A 17,803-nucleotide genomic window follows, 5' to 3' on the forward strand; every position below is an offset into this window, starting at 1 on the left:
AAAGGGATAGCCATCGTGGAACGGGGGCGCACGAAAACTTAAGGTGTCACACCCTCCGTTGACAGGTAGGGACACCTGGTTTATCAAGGGTCATTAGGGTCTCCCTTCCCCGCCCCCATCCACCTTTTTTCTGTGGCCGAATCCCATTTTTTGATTTAGGGGTCACCTGACCTTGGCACTTTGTGTGTTTTTTGGATTTTAATGAATTATTAATAAAACGTGTATTTTTAATAGAGGTTCAGGTAAATTGTTAACCAGTTTGTAATCTGCCTTACCTAGATTTTCATTTTCTACTGTAAGTCCTAATTGAAGCCATTTATTATCAAACTACTGTGTTTTCTCTTTTTAAATCATAATGCAATCAAAATGACCCTGATCAAACGTTCACATACCCTGGTGATTTTGGCCTTATAACATGCACAGAAGTTGACACAAATGGGTTTGAATGGCTAATATAGGTAACATCCTCACCTGTAACCTGTTTGCTTGTAATCAGGGTGTATGCATAAAAGCTGAGTGAATTACTGGGATCCAAACAGACTCTAGCATCTTTCATCCAGCCACTGACATTTTTAGATTGTGAGTCATGGGGAAAGCAAAAGAATTGTTAACGGATCTACGGGAAAAGATAGTTGAACTGTATAAAACAGGAAAGGGATACAAAAAGATATCCAATGAATTGATAATGCCAGTCAGCAGTGTTCAAACTGTCATTAGCAAATGGAAAATCAGAGGCTGTGTAAAAACCAAACCCGGATCGAGTAGACCAACAAAAATTTCGGCCACAGCTGCCAGGAAAATTGTTCATGATGCAAAGAAAAACCCACAAATAACATCAGCTGCAATACAGGACTCACTCAAAACTAGCGGTGTAGCTGTTTCAAGATGCACAATAAGGAGGCACTTGAAGAAAAATGGGCTGCATGGTTGAATCACCAGAAGAAAGCCGTTAATGCACAAGCGCCACAAAGTATTTTGCCTACAATGTGCCAAACAGCACAGAGACAAACCTCCAAACCTCTGGCACAAGGTAATGGAGTGATGAGACCAAAATTGAACTTTTTGGCTACAACTTTAAACGTTACATTTGGAGAGGTGTCAACAAGGCCTATGATGAAAGGAACACCATTCCTACTGTAAAGCACAGAGGTGGATCGCTGATGATGTGGGGATGCGTGAGCTACAAAGGCACAGGAAACTTGGTCAAAGTTGAAGGAAAGATGAATACAGCACGTTATCAGCAAATACTGAAGGCAAATTTGCACTCATCAGCCCAGAAGCTGTGCATGGACGTACTTGGACGTTCTAACATGACAACAATCCAAAACACAAGGCCAAGTCGACCTGTCATTCGCTACAGCAGAACAAAGTGAAGGTTCTAGAAACTCCTGTCCTCAATATCATTGAGCCACTCTGGGAAGAACTCAAGCACGCAGTTCATGCAAGAAAGCCCAGGAATTTACAGTAACTGGAGGCTTTTTGACAAGAAGAATGGCAGCTTTACAATCTGAGAAAATAAAGAGCCTCATCCACAACTACCACAACAGACTTCAAGTTGTCATTAATGTTAGAGGGGGCAATACACGGCATTAAAAACTGGGGCATGTGAACTTTTGATCATGGTCGTTTGGATGTTTTTGGTTGTCATTATGATTTAAAGAGAAAACACAGTAGTTTGACAATAAATGGCTTCACCCAACCACTAACCATGAGGAAGCCTTAGGGATCCTGCCAGGAGCATGATCACTGAAGCTATTGGGGTTCTTCTCAGAGTCCTACAGAGACCGACTGGTGTACACGATCACTCGTTGACGTCCTTCCTGGACCTGGGTCAATACTGCTCTTAGCCCTTAGTGACTCCTATTGGTATACAAGGCAAAGAGTTGGAAGAAGTCCGTGTATGCCAATTTGGGGACATTAGTTAATACAAGTTTCAATGACCGGAATGATGCCTTTTGTTGGGGACCCCACTGTAGGGATCGGTGCTTGGCATCTCCCACCGTCCCCCTTAGCAATTCTTGCAATGGTGTCCCAATCTTATCGAAGGTTCAACAATGACTTTGCTAATACCTGGACAATCCTAAGAAAGCCCTGAACTCTATCAGCGTTGTCGTACTTTTTGCATGGCAGCCAACTTTTCTGGTGCTAGGTACACCCTGAGACTCTATAACCCAGGTATTCAATTTCCCTTTTGAACAGTATTCAGTCCAAATAGCAGCCAATTGAACTCAACAGTCCCATGGGAAGGATGAACGCTGTCTTCGGTCTGTCTTGTTCAGCCATGAGAACCTACCAGTAGCCGCTAGCCAGAAGGAGTCTCGGATGGTGCAGGTGTTTAAACATCAATAATCCACACAGAATCGTAATGTCCCATCTTTCTTCTGGACCAGTACAATTGGTGCTGAACACTGGCTCTGCCTCTCCCGTATCACTCCCTTTAGCAACATGTGGGACAGTAGGTCCTTTACTTCTTAGTACATTCTACGTGGAATCTAATGGTATCTTTCTCATATAGGAGCGGTATTTCCCTTTAGAATCTCATGTTGGATGGCAGTGGTACATTTGAAGTCCTCATCATGTTGGGCGAACACTCCCTGATACTGGCTTAACACTTAACAGTTCTTCTACTTGTCCAACTTGTTGAGAAAATAACTCTGTTTAAATCCGCCTTCAGGTGTTCCAAGATGTAAGCCCCCCTATTGTTCTGCCCTTCTTCATTCTATGATGAAGAGTCACAGACAAGGTCAACGAGTCCCCCTTTACAGGAGCCAGCTCTAGAGCATGAGACTGTGTGCGGTTCACTGGCATCACATAGACTTGATCCACTTCCTTCTTTTGGAATTATTTGTAGTCTTGCTCCAGTCATGTTAAGGCATTTCACCAACACTTGTCCTTGATGGACAGTTGCCAGAGTCTGAGTGATCAGCAACCTAGGAATCTCTTCTCCTTCTTCTGGGGCTTCCACTTGCACCTCCACTCCTTCTGAGGCATAGTGAGCACTGTCTGTCCCAGTGGTAGGTTCAGGGTCATCCGCGGATGCACCGCTAACGTCCCCAGGGAACGAGATATCGCAGTCAGTCTCCGGATCTGACAAAACTCGAATGAGCTGTTGGAAAGCTCTTCTGCTCGGATGATGTCTGGTTGCCCAGGCCCAATTGCTTCCTCTATGATCATCAGCCAGAACATTCAACCACAAAGACACAATGGGTCCAAAGTCCCTTCCTCACACCCAAATATTCATCTATACCTCCCATGCTAAGGGAATAGGCAGATGATTTGCGGCCATCAGTCATAGGCTGGTGTCACATTTGCTTGTGACTTGCGCAACAATCGCATTGCCCGGACTGGCCTCCTGCTCTCCTGATAAGAGCGGGTCAGCTGCATAGAAATACATGAAGCTGACAAACTCTTGTCAAGAGAGCCATGGCCAGTCTAGGCAATGCAATACAATCCTCGAACGAGTCACATGCAAGTGTTACTCCAGCCTTATAGTCGGTGTTTCACGAGAGCGGGTGACATTTGCAAAGCACCGCGGAAAGTATTCTTCAAACATGGTAGTCACCTGAGAACCCGTATCCATTAAAAAGTGAATTCTCTGACCTTCAACTTAAGCCCTCTTTTGGTGGGCCTATCCGAGACTAAACCTAATGAATCCAAATCCCTTCTTTCTGGGAATTCGGGCTTCACTGTGTGCTCCTCAACCATTAGGCCTGTTAGTTTAACGATTGCTCTCACCACTGGTTTCTCTGCAACGGGCAATTCCGGGCGGTGTCCTCTTCCACCATAGGTCCTGCATGTGACTCTACTCTCAGACATGCGATGCGGCTATTCAGTTGATCCAGAATTGGAATATACAGTATCTACGCCTCTCTTCTCGCTGGTGTATGCTATGTCATCCACCCTGTGTGGAAGGGGTTCCTTTAATACTATGTAACTCCCCTCTGATGTCTAGCAATTCTTCTTGTAGTACTCAAGCCCACTTGGGCTGTGAGTCTAGTAACATGACAGTGGCCACTTCTTGGCTCTGAATTACCGAAGTTGTAGCTGGCACCTTTCGCTCTCAGACTCAAAAAAACCCAAAATCCTGTGGTGTCCCCCCCCCCCCCCCCCCCCACCCAATTTTGATACCAGCCAAGATAAAGCCACATGGCTGGAGGCTAGTATTGTCAGGATGGGGAGCGCCACATTATGGGGAGCCCACCACCCAAACAATATCAGCCAGCAGCCGCCCGGAATTGCCGCATCCATTAGATGCGACAGTCCCAGGACTCTACCCGGCTCATCCCGAATTGCCCTGGTGCGGTGGCAATCGGGGTAATAAGGAGTTAAATGGCAGCTTATGGCTGCCACTAAGTCCTAGGTTAATCATGGCAGGCGTCTCCCCGAGATACCTTCCATGATTAACCTGTAAGTGAAAGCAAATAAACACACACAACGAAAAATCCTTTATTTGGAATGAAAGACAAAAAAACCCCTCATTTACCATTTTATTAATCCACAAACACCCATCCTGGTCCGAAGTAATTTACACGACGCTTTCATCAGCTCTGCTACATGAAGCTGACATAAAAACGGGCATGAAAGAAGACGGGTTTTCCAGCCGCGCTATGAACCACACCGTTGAAGATTCCTTAAGATATTTTTATTGAGTCAATTCCAACGCGTTTCAAAGGCAAACTGCCTTCTTCCTCAGGGAATAAAAATATACCGATACAGAAAAAAACAGCTGCTGTCTGCTCTCCTGCATACATTGGTGAATGGAGCATGCTGAGCCTTGTAGTTCTGCTCCCCCTGTCTCTCCCTCCAGCATACAGTCCTGGATGCAGCATGCTGAGCCTTGTAGTTCTTCAGCTGCTGTCTGCTCTCCTGCATACACTAGTGGATGAAGTATGCTGAGCCTTGCAGTTCTGCTCCCCCTGCCTCTCCCTCCAGCATACAGTCTTGGATGGAGGATGCTGAGCCTTGTAGTTCTGCAGCTGCTGTCTGCTCTCCTGCATATACTAATGGAGAATGAAGAAGGAAATGACATGAGACTTTTTTTTTCCAACAATCTTTAAAAACGCATAAAAACACTGAGCACAAACGCAGCAAAACGCAGTCAAAAACGATTTTTTTTTTTATGCGTTTTTTAACATGCTGCGTTTTGTGCGTTTTTTTTTTTGTGGAAAAAAACGCACAAAAATGCAGTGTCAAAAAAATGCAGTGTGTGAACTTACCCTAAGCGTTTCTATGACTATAAACGCAAGGTGTGGGTAGTACAATCACGTGTACAGAAAGAGGATTCCTTGTGTTGTTAAACACAGAAGAGTGGATCCTCCCAGTACCGCCACCCCTGCTTCCACCTCCCGTCTGGCGCCATGTCCAGACAGGAGGTGGAAGCAGCTGCGAAATCAAAAGTGAACAGTAGAAAAAAAAATATCATATTCACCTGTTTGCAGACTCCCGGGAAACGTCCGATGGCTGCAGGACCTGGCGGTGATCAGCTGATGTGGTCACCTGACGGCATCAGCTGATCGTATAAGTCCAGTGGTGAGGCCGGCTTTTTACCACCCGGCCGGCTTAAACTATTAGCTGATGCTGTCAGGTGACCGCATCAGCTTATTACCACCGGGTCCTGCAGCGATCGGATGGGAGTCTGCACAGAAGTGTGTTTTTTTTTTTTTTTTTCTACTGATGCATCAGCTGATTGTATAAAAGCTGTTTATACAATCAGCTGATGTGTCATGTGATTCAGGTCCTTGAACACCTGACACATCATCTGATCGCTTTGCCTTTCAGCAAACTGATCAGATGATATTGGATCCGGATTGGACATCGTGAGACCCTTGACCCAGGACTACAGTGGAGTGGGGGGGGGGGGGGGGTTCTTTAGTTCAATAAAGATGGAGTCACTAATTGTGTTGTGTTTTTTTTCTAATAAAAATATTTTTCTGTGTTTTTTTTTATCTTTACTAGAGATTCATGGTGGCCATGTCTATTTTGGTGTGACACCATGAATTTCGGGCTTAGTACCATCTCAGAATACAAAGCTGGTATTAACCCCTTTATTAGCCAGCGAGCCACCGCCATCATGGCCGCTAGACGAGCCGCATAAAGTGCCTGGAAATGGCGCTAAGAAACAATGCGTCATTTCGAAGGGTGGCTGTGGGCTGCCGAGAATCCCAGCCCCTAGCTACCTGGCTGGCGATCAAAATACGGCGGGAGCCCACGCATGTTTTTTTTTTACTATTATTATTTTTTTTTTTTTTTTTTATTTTTTTTAAATAAAAAAAATTAATGGGCTTTCCTGTATTTTGATTGCCAGCCAAGGTAACGCCAGGGAGATGGGGGTGGCAACCCGTAGCGCTACATCATTTTTTTTTTTTAATCATTTATTTTTACAGTACTGTGATGTCAGGCAATCAAAATACAGGGAAGCCCATTTTTTTTTTTTTTAGTTATTTAAATAAATATTTAAAAAAAAAATACGTGGGCTCCCGCTGCATTTCTTTGTATTGGTAGCTAAGGGTAATCCAAGCAGCTACTGGCTGCTAACCCCCACTGCTTGGTTTTACCTTCACTGGCAATGAAAAATCCAGGGAAGCATTTTTTTTTTTACGTTGTTTGCTAAAAAACAAAAAAATGACGTGGGCTTCGCCATATTTTTGTATGCTAGCCAGGTACAGCAGGCAGGTACGGCTGCCCCCAACCCCCAGCTGTCTATTTGTACCCGGCTGGGAACTAAAAATATAGGGAAGCCCTAAAAAAAAAAAAAAAAACACGACATGGGCTTTGCCCCATTTTTGTGTCCAGCCAGGTACACCTAGGTAGCTGTGGATTGGAATCCGCAGCAGAGGTTGGCCCGAGCTTTCTGGGCCCGTCCACTGCGAATTGCAGTCTGCAGCCGCCCCAGAAAATGGCGCTTTCATAGAAGCGCCATCTTCTGGTGCTGTATCCAATTCTTCCAGTGGCCCTGATGCCGGGTGGCTCGCTGGGTAATAGGGGTTAATACTAGCTTTGTTTTACTAGCTAGTATTAAGCCAGAGATTCTTAATGCCAGCCAAGTTTCACCCGGCCATTAATAATCTCCAATAAAGGGTTGAAAAAAAGACGCCACACAGAGAAAAAAAATACTTTAATAGAAATAAATACACTGACACACTTAGAGACTCCATGTTTATTACTCCCTCTCACCCCTCCACGATCCTGGTCTTCTGTCTTCTTTCTCCTTCAACCCATGCAGCTCTGCTCCATCACTGCTGCACAGGGGAGGAAGACACCCCTCCTCCCCCATGCAGTCTAATCACTCAATGAGTGAGCAGAGGCTGCGGGTTGGTAAGCTGTGACGTCACCACTGCCACCGTTGCAATAGTAACTTGACAGATGGGTTACTATAGCAACGGTGATCTCAGATCACCTGATTCCCAGCGCCGCTATTCACCGGCTGTGGCATCCAGTCCCTACATGTAGGCTTACTCTGTAAAGAGCGCCGACATGCAGGAACAGGGAGCCAAGCATGTGCCCGAGTATCTCACTGGTACTCGCCAAGTATACGGAGTACGGAGATGCTCGGGCGAGCACCGCATACTGGTGAGATGCACTGACAACACCTAGCATGACGTCATAGCCATGTGACCAGTCTGTAGCCAATGAGATAATACACACGTGACTGGTCACATGCTATGACATCATGAAAGGTCCTATCATCATTGCTGGTTACCGGGAGGACACAGCAATGATCGGAAGTAGAAGCGGCGGGAGACAGAGTGCAGGACGCATTGCGGGACCTGTACGTGTAATGGCAATGTTTATTAACTGTATGTGTATATGTATAATGTGTTTGTATGTGTTTGTGTTTGCCTGCCATTGTTTTCAATGGTGTTCGACGAACCAAACCAAACTCGAACACTAGGGTGGTGGCTCATCTCTTGTCCTAACCACCGATATTCTCCATCTGTTTTCTCAATGATGTTAACCGTGACCCCCTGCAAATCATTCACATACACAATTTTTTTTTTTTTTTTTATGATTACATATTTTGGGATCATATGTATTTCGGTTCTGTTATGTTATTAGGGATGTACTAAGCAATATGTGGACACAGTAGGTTAACCTTTCCTGGCTGCCGTGACGCTGTTGGTAGGCTAAGCCTCACATAGCGCTTATGTGATGGTTGGGTAGGCTACCCTCATTTTTTTAGCCAGTCATGTGATGACTCATGAGGTGTAACCCTCTGAGTCATCGGCGCCAAGTCCGGTAGAGGGTGGCACACACGCATGTGTTATGCACTTGGGTATTGTTAAATTCCACAGTGATAGACGATCGATGCAGACTAATAAGCGGGTGGTATGTAATGGATCTGTAACTGGTTATCCTTTGTACACTGATGTACACTTATAGTTTTGATTGGACAACTGGATGGACACTCCTACCATGACAAGCTTTTTAATCTCCATGACTAAGATGATGATTGGAGGATTTGTACACTGGTAGGGTCTGTCGACTGGTACATTTGTTAAATTATATATGTAATCTATGATGTTTATGTAATGCGCTTGGTGATCTGTCTATGTATATGTTTGGATGAAATGTATTATTTTATGTATGTGGAACTCATGATCTGTTTTCTGATTGGAGGCTGCACTGTTGAGGGTGTTGCACTTTCTGATAGGCCCTGATCTTTGTAAGCACATTATTTAAAATCTACATTTAGACACCATTTTGTATGCTTGAGAAAGACTGGATAAGGTCAAAACGTTGCATCATGGCAGAATAAAGAACACGATGGTTATTTAACTGGTTTCTTGATCTTGTCATCTTTAATTTTTCTGGTATATTCGAGTGGGTTCCTTGGATGTTGGACGAACATCCCCTTTTGGGCTAAATTGCCTTTTCTATGGCCTTGTAAGGTGTGCTGCGGACCGCCTGCATACTGAATCCTATGTTTGTCAGTGTCATTGTCTAACAAAGTCACATACAGAGAATCTAACTAGGTGATAGATACACTTATAGTTCAAAAATAACAGCAGACGTTTTATAGACTAGCCCACTAGCAATACAGTTTAATTTAATAACTATTTCACATCACTAAACACATGGACAGCTAAGCAGGAAGCAATAGTCCAGCCTCCTCTGCCCAAGGGAACTGGTCTTCTTGGCCTAAACACACAGTCTGGAACTCGGGGGTCTTGAAAGGTGGTGTCTAATCTTTCTCGGCTTCACTGCTCAGAGAATCTCGATAGGCTATGTCTGTGAGGTTTTAGTAGGCCCTGTTGCTTCCTAAGCAGGGTGATGAGCACTCCTCACTCCTGGTCATATGTCCACTCCCTTCTTCTGTTTGGTGGCAATTCCTCCCCTCCTTTTATATTCTTCTCCTGCACCACTGGTATGAACTGACTCGTAGTCTATCTGAATCTCTTCCCCTGAGGAAACAGTTATGCTGTTCTTTAGTTTCGGGTTGTTTCCTTCACCAGCAGAGGGCAGTGTTCTCTTATCAGCCCTATTAGATCTGATTGACTTAGCAGGTTGTTGTATTCACTTCCTAACACATATTTACTAAGTTGTGCCAGATCAGACTGGGATCCCTGACACTTGTCCCTTTACCTCTTATTCTGTTTTTTTTTTTTTTTTAAATTAGATTATTTTTACATACAAATTTAAGACATACACCTTATACACGACACCGAAACAAACAAGAACAGAACAAAGCTTGTACAGCATGAAACTAATAACATTCAGGCACCTTATAATGACTATTACCCAGTTACCTACCTCTGGGTCCTGAATTTCCCTACCTCCACATCCTCCATATTACTAGGCCAAGCCAGAGCATGCTCAGTGAGCTCTAAACTCATTTTTAGGTTTGCATGGCTCCTGAGCGTTGCAAGCTGCATATAAAGATCCATTACCTTGGCTTCCAAATATGTAACACGTGGACTTTAAGCACAGACATATTCACCCTGGAACACCTCTTCAAGTCATGACTATATCTGATAAGATGCACACTAGGTAGCATTGTCCATCTAGCACATACTAAATGGGGATAGTACAGGTAAAAGCAGAAAAAAAATCAATGGAAAACTAGTAAGGAAAACACCAAACTCTGCTCTTGTCTTAAACTATGATATTGTGTTCATGCACTTAACTGCAACCTTCGCACTTTAATGTAGCCCTCGCCCGCTCAGCAGCCCTTACTTTATGTGGAAGGGATTTGTAGTTCTCCAACCAGCAAGTGTACATCATATTTCGTGAAGGGGTTAACAGTATTTCTTCTGAATTCTTCTGCTTTTAAAACTTTTGTTTCATTCTGATGAATACACAAAATGAAGACGTCTAATACATTGAGAGGCATGAGCCTCTTTATGAATTAGGTGTGTATGAATCCACCTTGCACCCTCTCATCAAGACTAGCATGTAAAACACCGGTCATGAAGCATCGGGGACAAATATGGCTATATTTAAATCATGCATCATAAATTATGGTGACCACCACTTAAATGTCCTACATTATAATAAGCCAGTGCACAAGCATAATTCGCATCTGCATAAACTCCACACTTGGAAATTCCTGAACAGGAAAAATATAATAGACTCATTAGCACTATTTTGAATGGATATGGCAATATGCAGTTTAAATTTTAAAACAAGCAGTCAACCAATTGACCACACCAAAGGTACATTGAGCACTTAATCAGCATATTGGAATAAAAAACTATCAAAAATAACCTTATGGTTATTATCAAGAAAGGTATGATTTTTTTCAGTGCACAGTCATCTACAATGTACTTGGTTAAAAAAAATAGCATGAGTGCTGACTCCCTTTAAGGCCACATGCATCTCATAAATTTACAAAATGAAGACCTGTCCAGCCCTGTTTATTTCAATCGGATTGCTGTCTGTGAAAATAACCTGACATGGACAGCACTTGTGCCTATGCTGTTCAATTGGGCTACTCACATATTTTTTTTCACATGCACTGAATGTCTACATGAAAAAAAATATAGCATCCTCTTGTCTCTTCCATATTATTTACAATTTTTCAGCCCCTGAAAATTTTATATCAGACAATGTACTGATATAAAAAGAACCTTGTAAAAGAACCTTTACAGGAATATGTTACAAGGTATTTGCCACCTAATCTGAGAGCATTTTGTAAAAACAGAGATCCTTTCCGTAGTTGTGACACAATCACTGCTTTACCAGCAGGTGAGTATCACTAGAGGACTAGAAAATCTGTTGTCATGTAGTTCTCCATATTTATTAGTTCTGTATTATCCACCCCTAGACAAGTGATTGGCAGCTGTCATTCTGTAGTGTGGACAGGGATTATTCAGAGCTCAGAATTAAGGGAAGTGGGAGACCTGCAGCAGATAAAACAGTGATTTTATCAAAACTGAATCAAGCAGCCTGGTAATTGATACATTGCTGGAATCAGGGTTTCTGACCCTACAACATACCTCCCAACCGTCCCGGATTTAGTGGGACTATCCTGATTTGAGGACTTTCTCCCGTAGTTACAGCTGATCACAGCTCTTGCCCCGGCTCCTCCCCTTGTGCAGTGAGTAAATTAACTTTAAATTCTCATTGTTTCTGATTTCCGGAAGAGCTGCCATTGAGCCACTGCCTGCAATGAGAGGCATAAGAGTATTTGCTAATCTTGACTTGCATTACAGGCAGAAGAAGCCACAAGCAAATTATTCAGTTACATAGAGAGAGAGATGGATGGATATATAGACAGATGGATAGATGATAGATAGAAAGACGGATAGATAATAGATGGATAGATAGATGATAGATTTAAAGAGGGATAGATAGATAGAAAGCTGTATAATGGCAGCTCTCCTGGAAATCAGAGCCGATGAGCATTTAATTTATGCACTACTCGTCTTGAGTTACAATAAGAGGGAGAGCCAGCACTGTTTGAGAATGGCATGCAACAAATAAAAAGTGTAAATTCACAAATTATTCCAACTGTACTATAATGCAAAATTAAATTTTTAGCATACAATTGATTAATTTTTTTGAGCCACCCCTGCCACGTCACGGCAAATCTCAATAGGGAGGTCCTACTCTGTATTTTATATTTTCATTGTGCCATGCGGCCTCCTAATTACATTAAAAGCAGAACCATATTGAAGCAACAGATATACCTGTAACATTTCAGAACCGCTTCCATGTTGCAAAGACAGGCAGCTGCGAATAAAGGCAGCCCAGGTCCCAGTATGTTCAGGTTTATGCTACACACACCAGGACAATGTCAGAACTAGCCCTCACAGTGCCAGACCAGCAGCCATGAATGAACGCAGACCAGGCCCAAGTTATAGAAATATTACAGGTATATGTGTTGCTTCAATATGGTTCTGAGTTATGAACTGGTAACCGTGGACGATCACAAAAAATCGCATTAATCATGAAAAAACAAAACCACAAGAGTAGTTGGAAACTAAGCTAACTGCGATCCCCTTTCTATCGGACAACACTAGAAGTAGCAGTGGGATGTTCCTAACACACCTAGACACCTCATCACTGCTGGAGAAACTTGCTATAGCTCAAAGAAAGAAATGAGGAATCCTAACTTGCCTAGCAAGCCCCCAACATGCAACAACGGTGATGTAAAAAAACACAATACACAGAAAATATAGATTAGCAAAAGGTGAGGCCCGACTTACTAGATACAACAGCACAAGATAGATAACTGATTGCGGTCAGCAAAAAAAACAGCAAAAAAAATACCAAACTTCTGATGAATAAAAATCCTAAAACCACACTGTTTTTTTTTCCCCCACTATATCAGGTACTCTTGTGCCAGACACTTTAAACAGAACTGCAGATATAATTAGAAGAAACAAAATCACAGAACAAATAATATTCTAAAGTGCAAATGATCCAAACAAGAACAGGGAGCAAGCTGCCTTTCTTGCTGGAGGAACTGCTCTGCTCACAAACTCTCATTTTGCATTATAGTACAGTTGGAATAATTTGTGAATTTACAATTTTTATTTGTTGCATGCCTTTTTCAAGCAGTGCTGGGTCTCCCTCTTTTATAGTTACTTATTGGTTCGATGGCTGACCCCCACCATGCCACACACGCTTGGTGTCAGAGTTCCGGGATTATCAGTTTTCTTCTGAAGGATCTTGCCCTTTGTTAACATGGAGTTTTCTGTTCTGTTTCCCTACTGCCTGTTCATCTGTTTAAAAGCCCGCCCCTAAGCTTAGTCTAGTTGCTTGAGTATACTACTTCCTGTCTACTCCTGCCCTGCTGCTCTTGGTTCCTGATTGCTATTTGGATCCTGTTGAAACACCCGACACCGGCTCTGGACTTCACCTGGTCTCATCAAGTTGTGCCCGGACTCCGTCTGTTATCTCTGGTCGGCACTTCTGCCTGGTTCCTTCCGTTTCATATCCATCCTAGGACTCCCATCACGTACGGACATTTTTTGGACTATACCTGTTGCCCTTTCGTTTCCTGGCTGCTGCACATTTAGGCCTTCTGGGGTGATCGCCAGACAGTCCCTGAATAGGGGTTCGCTCTTGGTGGTCTCCCTGGGGGAGTCCGGTGCGCGGCCCCGGGAATTCCCCTTTGCTCCGAACCTGGCAGGTATTTACTGTGTTTATGTTCTACTGTGTTTATGTTCTGTTCTGTGTACATATTGTTGGTTGCATATTATAAACGTCTTTGCACCAAGAACCCGTCTCTGGTTGTCATTGCCCTAACGCAATCGAAATCCTCAGTTCATACAATAGTATTACACTTGGTTTTGGTTTGCATATTCCTTCTGTCTCTATCAAAATTAATTTTGGTGTCTGTTCACACTCAGTCACCTCACCCTCTTCCACAGGCATTAATTAAGCACCATTTACTTGGGCCTGCTCCACCTTCATTCATGGCTGCTGGTCAGGCACTGTGAGGGCCAGTGTCACGTCTCCAGGGCCTGCTCCGGTGACATCTTCCCCGGTCACCAGGCGCCATTCTACTGTCATGTCTCTACCAGGTCCTGCTACAATGATGTCTGCCCCGGTCACCAGGGGCTGCTCTGCTCACACTGCGGGCAGTGCTGGTGATGGGGGAGAAGTCAGTTCCAGTGGCTTTGGTGAGCGGAGTCGCCGCACATTCACCAAGCTTGGTCTGGCAGAAACTTGCAGTACTGCTGACTGACTGTAGGGGTGTGTGCCTTCCAGCTAGTATCAGCTCCTACTTCAGCCTATGGGAAGGCATCACACCCTTTTTATATCCTTCAGTGTCCCTGGTTCCTTGCCAGAGATAGTCTTGTGTTGCTTTGAGCCACATCCTTCCTGGTACTGTGCACCTTGCTTCATGTCTTATATAAACTCGGCTTTGTTTATTGACTTCCCTCCTGCCTGCTGTTTTTTACCTCGCCTGCATCTCGGTTTGACCTCGGCCTGTCGATTTATCCCCATCTCTGGACTGCAGCCTACCATAGGCAGTGAACCCCTGGACCCTGCAGTAATTAAAGATCCCTGTATAGGGGTTAAAGGGTTTTTGGGTAACTCTGGGTCCTGCTTAGTGGGTGGCTTGCCGTTACAGCCAGTTCTGACATTGTCCTGGTGTGTGTGGCATCAAGCTGCACATGCTGGGACCTGGGCTGCCTTTATTTGCAGCTACCTGTCTTTGCAACATGGAAGCGGTTCTGAAGTGTTAGAGGTATATGTGTTACTTCAATATGGTTATGCTTTTAATGTAATTAGGAGGCCGCATGGCATAATGAAAATATAAAATATAGAGTAGGTGACCTCTGTTGATCGTTTGCTAAAAATCTAATTTTGCACAATAGTACAGTAAGAATAATTTGTGAATTTACACTTTTTATTTGTTGCATGCCATTCTCAAGCAGTGCTGGCTCTCCCTTTTTATTGTTACTCATCTTGAGTTAATTTATTCACTGCACAAGGGGAGGAGCCGGGACAAGAGCTGTGATCAGCCGTGACTACGGGAGAGAGTCCTCAAATCGTGATAGTCCCACTGAATCCGGGACGGTTGGCAGGTATGTTGTAGGGTCAGAAACCCTGATTCCAGCAATGTATCAATTACTTGGCTGCTTGATTCAGTTATGATAAAATCACTGTTTTATCTGCTGTAGGTCTCCCACTTCCCTTAATTCTGAGCTCTGAATAATCCCTGTCCACACTACAGATTGACCGCTGCCAATCACTTGTGTGGGAGGGGATAATACATAAATAATAAATATGGAGAACTACATGGCAATAGATTTCCTAGTCCTCTACTGATAATCACCTGCTGGTAAAGCAGTGATTGTGTCACAACTACGGAAAGGATCTCTGTTTCTACAAAATGCTGCTCTCAGATTAGGTGGCAAATACCTTGTAACAGATTCCTGTAAAGGTTCTTTTACAAGGTTCTTTTTATATCAGTACACTGTCCGATATAAAATTTTCAGGGGCTGAAAAACTGTAAATAATATGGAACAGACAAGAGGATGCCACAATTTTTTTTCAAAAAATACCCTGGAGACAGGGACCAAAAATCATCCAATACGTTCCACCATTGGTAGCAGGAGTGCCACAAGACTGGTAATTGCCATTGGAACAATTTTTTATTTTATGCATACATTCAGTGCATGTGAAAAAAATATGTGAGTAGCTCAACTGAATAACATAGGCCCAAGTGCTGTCCTTGTCAGTTTACTTTCACAGACCGCAATCCGATTGAAATAAACAGGGCTGGACAGGTCTTCATTTTGTAAATTGATGAGATGCATGTGGCCTTAAAGGGAGTCAGCACTCATGCTATTTTTTTTTTAACCAAGTACATTGTAGATGACTGTAAACTGAAAAAAATCATACCTTTCTTGATAATAACCATAAGGTTATTTTTGATAGTTTTTTATTCCAATATGCTGATTAAGTGCTCAATGTACCTTTTGGTGTGGTCAATTGGTTGACTGCTTGTTTTAAAATTTAAACTGCATATTGCCATATCCATTCAAAATAGTGCTAATGAGTCTATTATATTTTTCCTGTTCAGGAATTTTCAAGTGTGGAGTTTATGCAGATGCGAATTATGCTTGTGCACTGGCTTATTATAATGTAGGACATTTAAGTGGTGGTCACCATAATTTATGATGCATGATTTAAATATAGCCATATTTGTCCCCAATGCTTCATGACCGGTGTTTTACATGCCAGTCTTGATGAGAGGGTGCAAGGTGGATTCATACACACCTAATTCATAGAGGCTCATGCCTCTCAATGTATTAGACGTGTCTTAAAAGTGGCATGCGTTTCGCTACAAAGTCAGAGAACTGGAGTAAGAGTTGCAACATAAGGTACACCACAGCTTGTCATGACTTAGCCACTTTGGCGGAGCTAGTCAAAAGTTACATGAAAATGGCAAAGTCACAACATTTTTAAAGTGTTTTAAAATGTTCAAAGCTACTTACCCCAGATTTCAGGGGAAATAGTTTGATGAATCGGCCCCTATAACTGTGATGCAATAAACAATGAGTTAGCTAATGGGTTATTTGTGTGAATTTCAACCTATTCCATTCTCTTAAATTTTGTTCATTTTATTTGATTTCCAGATTGAAAATGGAAAATTGAGATTACATTTGGAAGATGTTATACATGAAAATGAAGATGTAATAAAACAGTGAGTGGCACTAAAAATTATGTGCAAGAAGTATTCAAACTTAAATTTTATTTTAAGTGCAATTGAAACATGTTTAAATGTTTTAGTTTTGATTGTTGTATGAAATCAATAGAAAAAAAACAAGAAAAATTCACATACTTCATAGTTCATACTTCACACTTTTTCTCTATCTTAAAGAATAGACAGACATTAGAGGTTAGTAGCTAAAGTTCTCACCAGTGAAAGTTGTGGTATGGTACAGCTACTGTTATGGGCAAGCCAAAGAGGACGCAAGTTCATTAGTCTTAATGGCGTCTTCACAAGGCTAGATCTACAGAATGACTGACCTGTGTATATGCTAAAATTATCGGTCAGTCTTTAGCTTAAATGGGGGAGTCTCATGAAAAGATTTACTCAAATGTTAATAAAGCATATGAAAAGAAGTGTGCTTGCAGTATACACCAATTCTGTTACGGAGGGGACGATTGAATATAAAATATGATATCAATCGTCACCCGAAGTCCGCCGGGCAGGTATTAAAGCCACTAAGGGACAGGAGGATGAAATACAGCAAACTCAGGAGAACCAAAAGGAAATGAGGGGGATGTTTTAAGGGCACACCCCAACATGTAGCGTGTTCCTGTTAACCTCACAGGTACACGAGTAATGGTCGTGTGTAGGGAGACGTCAAAACCAAAGGAAAAACAACAGGTATTGGTCATGTGTGTAGGGACACATCAGACCGAGAGGTAACCCAGTTAGCGTCACTGAGAAACCTGTAACTTTATCACTGAACCGGTCACGTGCGTACAGGGGCACATCAGACCGTGTACGGATACAAAGGAATCGTTCACGTGCTTAGAGGGCACGTTAGACCGAGTAGGCCACCCAGTTAGCGTTACTGGGTACCCAGGGCTGGCACACACACACACACACATCTGCCACTGATGCTGCAGACTGGTCACATGCGTAGGGGGCACATCAGACCATAAGGACCCTGCCCCTCACCGTCCCGAAACACAGCTGCACCTAGATATGAATACCTAGTACCGTCCCCTGCCCTAAAATCACTTGCACACTGGCACATACACACAAGTCTGCCAGTGGCACTGCAGACTACTGGTCACATGCGAAGGAGCATGTCAGACCACGTGGATCACCTGGTTAGCGTTACCGGGTACCCGAGGACAGATCCATACAAACACCTGCCACAAGCAC

General features: G+C 43.2%; 1 protein-coding gene across 3 annotated transcripts in view; it reads left to right on the plus strand.

The window, feature by feature from the left end:
* SYCP1 (synaptonemal complex protein 1) overlaps positions 1-17,803 on the plus strand; it is an 811,750-nt gene that overhangs the window by 93,040 nt on the left and 700,907 nt on the right. For all 3 annotated transcript variants that reach the window (XM_075335624.1, XM_075335625.1, XM_075335626.1), the window contains one exon: positions 16,539-16,606. In XM_075335624.1, coding sequence (XP_075191739.1) covers positions 16,539-16,606 — 68 coding nt within the window. The remainder of the gene's footprint in view (positions 1-16,538; positions 16,607-17,803) is intronic.

The sequence above is a fragment of the Anomaloglossus baeobatrachus genome, chromosome 2 (assembly GCF_048569485.1).
Source record: "Anomaloglossus baeobatrachus isolate aAnoBae1 chromosome 2, aAnoBae1.hap1, whole genome shotgun sequence".
NCBI classification, from domain to species: Eukaryota; Metazoa; Chordata; class Amphibia; order Anura; family Aromobatidae; genus Anomaloglossus; species Anomaloglossus baeobatrachus.